The sequence below is a fragment of the Elaeis guineensis genome, chromosome 11, assembly GCF_000442705.2.
Source record: "Elaeis guineensis isolate ETL-2024a chromosome 11, EG11, whole genome shotgun sequence".
NCBI classification, from domain to species: domain Eukaryota; kingdom Viridiplantae; phylum Streptophyta; class Magnoliopsida; order Arecales; family Arecaceae; genus Elaeis; species Elaeis guineensis.
Genome location: NC_026003.2, coordinates 39,203,366 through 39,210,564, shown reverse-complemented (window position 1 = coordinate 39,210,564; position 7,199 = coordinate 39,203,366). Strand labels below are relative to the sequence as shown.

Below are 7,199 nucleotides of genomic sequence, written 5' to 3'. Positions count from 1 at the left end.
CCCTTTTAGCCATGAGTCAACTCATGGGGTCGACTCAAAAATATAAACTTGATTTTCTTACAAAATATACTTTCAAAAATATTGAAATTGCCTCCAATAGATTATACATCTTTTGTTCTTGCTCTTGAGATTTCTGAATCAGGTCTGATAAAATTATGATTTTGTCCCTGAAATACAATAAATCTTTTTCTAAGTCAAAATCATTAGTAATCTCCTCAAATATTTTGTAATCATCAAAATCAATTCAAGGAGCAACAAATATCAATCATTCGATCATGTGAAAATGAGTCGCCCATTATAGACCACACCAAAGACTGCATATTACTCTTGTGGACCGCACCCTTGAATCCATCGATCGAGCAACTGATCCACCGTGCATCGAAGGCTATTTTATTTATTTTTTTGGAGTATTTTGGCTTGATTTTGGCTTCAATTTTTTACTTAAAAAATAAAAATATATATATATTAAATTATTCAATAATTATCCATTATTTGGATGCTTAAATTGTTCAATTAAACTAACATCTATTTTTTATAAATATGTTCTAATTTTATATTTTTTAAAATTATTTATTTTTGTAATAAAATTTAATTTATTTATGAAATTAAATTTTTTTAGAAGATGTTAGCACCATAAATTATCAAAAATATCTAAAATAAATATAAAAATATATCACTTATCACACTCTCGAACTTAAACTTTGTTCATCCTCGAGTAAAGAAAAAATTTAGAATTAAGTATCAGTTAACTTAAAATTCTAAATTTTATCAAATAATTTTCAAAAGAACCACTGATGTTCAGTAGAGCGTGAGTGAGATATGTCATTGAGGTATTAATACTAATCAACGTAAGAGTTGAGCTAAGAATATTAAATTTTTTTTAAATTTTTTTCTAAATTACTCTACCTTTATCTCCAAATTATCTAACTTTCATATGGATGAGTATATTGTTACTTTCATCTTTCATTTATTATTTTGATATTTTTTTTTTAATATTATACCGCTATTGAGAGTCTTAACTCTTTAAGCTTTCTGTTTGACCCATATAGTAAGTTTTCAGCCAATGACTCTCGAACTAGATGACTTTAGGATACTAGGTATAGAATACCCCTCAGACTTACTCGAATCAAATAGGCTATGAGTTAAAATTAGCTTTACAATAAAGCTTCTTTGCCCTTCATACCTTTTGATGTAAAATTCAATGCTTGCTTAGGCAAAGAGACCCGGTTACTCAGCATGAAGTACTTGAAATTTTTTTTCTCACTTTTTTTTATATGAAGAAATGTATAGTTACCCTACACAAGCCCATAGGAAGTAAACTCTTCTTTGATGCTAGTAGAAAAATTTAGATATACCAAATAAAAACTATTTAAGTTCTAAACTTAACTCTTTATTGGATTTTCTTAATACTTGATCCCTTAATATCTTACAAACTCTCTGATCTGTACATCAATTTTTTTTAAAAAATACTTAGTTTAACTCGATTCTTAAATATAATCAGATGTTTAAATGCTAAATACTAACTTACTTGAGGACTTAAAATTTAAAAATTTTATTCTCTCTCCCAACTTAATTGACATTGTCCTCAATGGAGTAAGAAAAATAAAGGATGCATATAAAAAGAAAGAAAAGGAGAGATGTCATCTGATCTAGAAGTCTTTTCAAAATTACTTCTATTCTTAATTTAGCCAATATTATCTTCAAATCTCTACAAAGGCATGAAGCAAGACTCAATTAACCTAAATAAAATGCAAAAAATATCAAAAAGCAAAAGCTAAAAATTAGGTTACCTTTCAAAAAGTGCTAAGTTTACCATCTTCAGCTAAATCATACTAATTCTTTTATCTATCCTGTATCAAATATTGGATTGACAAATTCTAATGATTTTGGATTGTCAATCTTAAGAAGTTAGGTGGTGTCATTTAATTCTAAACATGCATACTTAGGTGTGACCAAGGATGATTTCAATTCTGGAGGAGGTGATGATTCTAGAGTGGAAGAACCGACTTTTAGGATTGAAGAAAATGAAACTCTTGGTTTATACGTCTCTGCTAACTCATCCACTCTCTTCTTTCTTTTATCTTTCTTACTCAAATTAGAACCAGCATCAGTACCAATTCTGGACTCAAGTTCTTCTATTAGATTAGCCTCAATACTAACCTCCTTTTCTAAGTTTTTATTTTGGCTAGCATTAGTACTAGCCTATCTCACTTCTTCTTGATATGGATCCTTAAGAATCCTACCACTTCTAAGTTCATAAATTATTTTATCATTTTCAAATTGAAGATTCTTAGGTGGGACATTAGATTGATGACTAGGTCTAGGTGGTTGGTGGGTGGGTGGGTTATTTTTGAAACTTGATATTGATTGGCTTGACAATTGACCTGGTTCTCTCCTCATAGTAGACTCAGCTAATTGATCTATTTATGCTTCTAGCTTGGGAATGGATTGCTGTTAGGTCATAATCATTTGTTAAAGTTGGCTAAACCTATCATCGGCTAGATTGGTCTGTTTATGATGGCTGATTATAATAGGATGATTGGGTAGGCTGATTAGGCTAACCTTTATTATAGGTATAATTTGGGTATTGGAGCCTATTTTAAAAATTTTGTATAGAAAAAATTTAGGTCAGGGCCTGAGTCTGTTGGAGTCTCCAAGAAAAATTAGGATGGTTCCTCCAACCTGGATTATATATATTTGAGAATAGATCATTGACAGGCTTGGAGTAACCTTGAGCAGTTTGAACTTATTCTTGGATTAAAGGTGAAAACTGTGTAGCCGTGGGATATTCACTCACATGATAAGTTGGGCTAGCATAAATAGAATAAATTTCTTGATAATTGAAAGGTGGTGTGTATTGCGTAGGAGATTATTGACTTAAGGCTAAGAATTTATCTATAAGAAGATCGATTTTATCTAATTTTTGAGCTATCAAGTTCAAATCAGTCTTAAGACTAGAGTTAGAATGTTTCATCCTATAGAATAATGAAAACATCGATGGGTTATAGGTGGAAAGAATAAAATATTCCTTCATCTGTCTAAGTGGTTCTCAAGATTTCTAGCTATTTGATTATCAGGTTTAACATGGATCAGCCATTCAATTTTAGAATTGAGTTCAAATAGATCAGAGAAAAAAAAAATTCTACCATACATGTACCAGTGCCAACCCTAATGTGTGTGGTTTAATTTTTTTTTTAAGAAGAAAGAGAAAGAAAAGAGAAGAGGAAGAAAGAGAAGTTCTAAAGTTGAGAACCTTAAGAAAGCCCTAGACCTAAAGATGATAGATGAGAAGAATTAGTTATGGTTAAGTGTTAATTGCAATCAAGTTAGCAACCAATTAAACTTAGACATCTATGAGTTTCTTAGACCTAATAGTTTAATGTAGAGTGGCTCGATCTAGATGCAAGTTGGGTCTATTCTCTCTTCCTTCAACTAGCCTGGTAAGAGGTGGGATCATGGGAGTCCCTCCGTTTCTTGCCTTAGACACCAATTGGATTGGCCAGGTAAGCTAATGGAACAAATTAAATAACCACAAGTTTACTTAGGCTTAGCCTTTGTAACTTCTTGTCTTAGATACTAGTTTAGGGGTGAGTCCAAACTTATTTTGCATTTGACTTCACTACAATACTTAAACTAAACTCAATTGATCCTAGGGGTCAACGTCTACTAAATTTTAATTAGGCTTGGGTTAATGCGGGATACTAGTTGGTTATTTTTGGATGAAGAAAGGGTGATAAAATCTCCAAATGGATGTTGCCCTTATGTTGATTGGAGATGAATGTGCTCAACCAATTTCAAATAAGGGGTTTTATGCAACTAAATTAGATGCATGAAACTAATCAAACTTGAAAGCTTACCTTGTCTACAATGATCACCAAAAGTAAATCTAAGATGATGAGTGCTTCTAAACAATTAAATTTTTACTCTTGTCATGCAATTTTTATTAGGTTTATGTGGGTGAATTTTAAGTTAATTTAAAAAAAATAGTAATTAATGCTAAAAAAATAGTTAGGGTTAGGGTTAGGATTGATCTCACCAAATTGAAGCATTTCATCCTTCTTTTCTTTTCTTCTTTTTTTTTGTAAAAAGATAAAAAAAATCAAAAAAATTAGTAAGCTATATTCACAAAAAAAATCAAAGAAATTAGATATTAAAATTGATGCCTTCTCTGACAACGACATCAAAAATTGATAGGATCATGATGTTGTCATTAGGACACTGTGCTTATCAAATTAGTTTCAAATTTTATAAAAATTAAAAATACATAAAAAGTAGTGAGTTGGGTCAAATCCATAAAGAAGGCAATATTTTGATTTGAAATTTTTGATTTTATAAAAAAAATAAAATTTTGAGAAAAATAATTTAAGTTGAAAAATAAAAATTAAAAGTATGAAAAATAAATCCGATACTAAGATCTACTATTTAGATCTTAGCTTTTACTTGTAATAAAAATAAATAAAAAAAATTAAAGTGTATAAAAGTAAATTGATACTAAGATCTACTAACTAGATCTTAGTATCTACTTGCAATAAAAATAAAAGACAGGAATTTAAAGTATAAAAAAATATATTTTATATTAATTAAAATTAAAATTTAATTATAAAAAAATTAAAAAAATAATAAAATAAAATAAAACTGTAATAAAGATCTGATGTTGATCGATGTATCCTCATCGGGAAGATGGTTAATGATCTCTTCTTCTTTTTTTGTACTCTGTGGAGCAAACTGACTTCTCTTCTTCTTTTCTTTGGATCTCTAAACTTCTCTAATTTTAGTTTCTAATTTTTTTTTATTTTCTACTGATTTTTTTTTATTTTCAAATTTTTTTTATAGATAATTTTTTTATTTTTTTCTGGTAGCAAAAAGAGTCCTAAACCTCTTAGAAATCGTATTATACCTGTATCATTTTATTCTGGTTGTTGCATCTTCATTGGACCACCCAAATCAGCCCAAAACACAACATTTAAGTCTTTATTACGATCGGGATCCACCACAGCCATCCGATTAGGCATCGGATGGAATTTGGGTTGTTGATCAGTGCTCAACTCTCCTATTCTCAGTCGAAAAAAACATCAGCCATCGGATCAGACTCTAAATTAATTTTCAGCCATCAGATTGTACACTGAATTTTTTTTTTTGCTTAATTTTCAGCCGACAATCGACAGCAACCATTGGATCCTGTTCAGAAAGGGTGGATGAAAGCGAGAGTTTGAGGCACATTTAGATCCATCAATGGCGCGAAAGCGGTGGGAAGAGGCCTGGTGAACTTTCTGATAAGCATAGACCCACATTTTCCTGGGGTTGGTGGTTTGTCCAATCATCCAGATTTGGACGGGTCCTCTACGCTGGTCATATATTCATGCCATCCCGTCCTTCCTTTCTCTAACTCACCACTCGCTTTTCTCTCGCTCCGCCCGGGTCTGCCAAGTCATGGAACAAGGAGGCTTCACCTCCCCGGCTTTCTTCCTCCTCCTCGCCATCTCCTTCGCCTCCGTCCTTTTCCTTGCCACCCTCTCCAAGGCCTGGTCCGACCGCCGCCGCCTCCCGCCCGGACCCCGGGCACTCCCGATTATAGGTCACCTGCACCTCCTCCGGTCCCCGGTCCATCAGACCCTCTACCGCCTCGCCACCCTCCACGGCCCCCTCTTCAGCCTACGCCTCGGCTCCACCCTCTGCGTCATCGCCTCCTCCCTTGACCTCGCCCGCGAGCTCTTCAAGAGCCACGACACGGCCATCTCCAACCGCCCCCAGACCGCCGCCGCCCGCCACTTCGCCTACGACGCCTCCGGATTCGCCTTCGCCCCCTACGGTCCCTACTGGCGCTTCGTCAAGCGCCTGTGCATGTCCGAGCTCCTCGGCCCCCGGACCGTCGACCTCCTCCGCCCCGTCCGCCGCGTCGAACTCCTCGACCTCCTGCGCGCCGTTTTCGACAAGTCGGCACGTCGTGAGCCCATCGACATGAGCTCGGAAATAATCAAGATGACGAACAATGAAGTCACGATGATGGCGGCCAGCACGACGTCGTCGGGCGCCGGAGGGGAGACCGAGGAGGCTCGGGAGCTGGTGAAGCAGGTGGCGGAGCTCGTCGGGGCCTTCAACATTGCCGACTACATCGGCTTCTGCAAGAACCTGGACCTCCAGGGGCTGGAGAAGAGGGTGAGGGAGGTGCACCGGAGGTTCGACGCGTTGATGGAGAGGATCATAAGGGGAAAGGAGGAGAAAAGGAGGAAGAGGAAGGAGATGGGATGTGGGCGAGAGGACGAGGTGAAGGACTTGCTCGACATCTTGCTCGATGTGGCCGAGAATGATGACGCAGAGATGAAGCTCACCAGAGAGAACATCAAAGGTTTCATCTTGGTATGTACTTGTTATGGCTTTTTCTTTCTGCGTATGATTCCGTTGTCCCGGATTTTTATTACCGTTTAATTTTTGCCGCCTATGTATGCGAAAAATGCTTCTTCTTCTTTTTTTGTTTCCTTTTACTTTTTGAACAAAGAAGAGTTTCCGTTGAGATTGGTGTGGTTTCCTTGATGGCATAAGGGCGAGAGTCTATCGTAGTTTGGAGCGAAGCTATGTTTTTGACTTGAGATAATCATCAGAGCTTGTAGCAGTTGGGAGATCCCGATGTCTCATCTTCTGGTCCACATGAAGAGCAGAGACCGCATACTAGTGAGTGTTTAGGTACCAGTGTATCTAAAATAGTTGTTGCACCAAAACCATGTACAGTAAATATTTCATTTGGATACGTTATGAAAACGTCCAAATATAATATCTTCCTTGTCTTATTTATATATATAGCTAGAATAGTATATCTTAAATATAAAGTAAATATTCTGGATCAATCTTAGAAAAGGGGGTTAGTTTCCTAGTAAATGTACTCTTTTTTTTTTCCACCCATTCATCCAAAAACTATCAATATAATCTTAATAGTAGCATTAAATCGTGTTCAAACCTTGCCACTTGAGCTTTGCCCAGTAGCACAGACCAGTCACTTCTCACCAACTTAAACTTTGATTACATTAGGATTTTCAGGACTATCAAGACATTAATAAGGCAGGTTGCGTGGATGATTCACAAGATCTCCTTTTCTAGATTTAACTAAATACACTAGACTGGTATACATTCACAAAAAAAAAAAAAGGAGAAGGATTAGACTAGTATGTTTGACTGGTCCAAAGGCCAGTCGAATAACTTGTTTT

General features: G+C 35.5%; 1 protein-coding gene across 1 annotated transcript; it reads left to right on the top strand.

Annotated features, from left to right (window-relative positions):
- The first annotated feature begins 5,401 nt into the window (after positions 1-5,401).
- On the top strand, positions 5,402-6,682 carry LOC105037192 (cytochrome P450 93G1-like). Its single transcript, XM_029262305.2, has one exon. It carries the CDS (start codon positions 5,431-5,433, stop codon positions 6,424-6,426), a length of 996 nt encoding a protein of 331 aa, XP_029118138.2. The 5' UTR covers positions 5,402-5,430; the 3' UTR covers positions 6,427-6,682.
- Positions 6,683-7,199: the final 517 nt, after the last annotated feature.

What these genes read in the sequence shown, in the direction of transcription:
- LOC105037192 (XM_029262305.2), top strand. Translation starts at nt 5,431, where the DNA reads ATGGAACAAGGAGGCTTCACCTCCCCGGCTTTCTTCCTCCTCCTCGCC.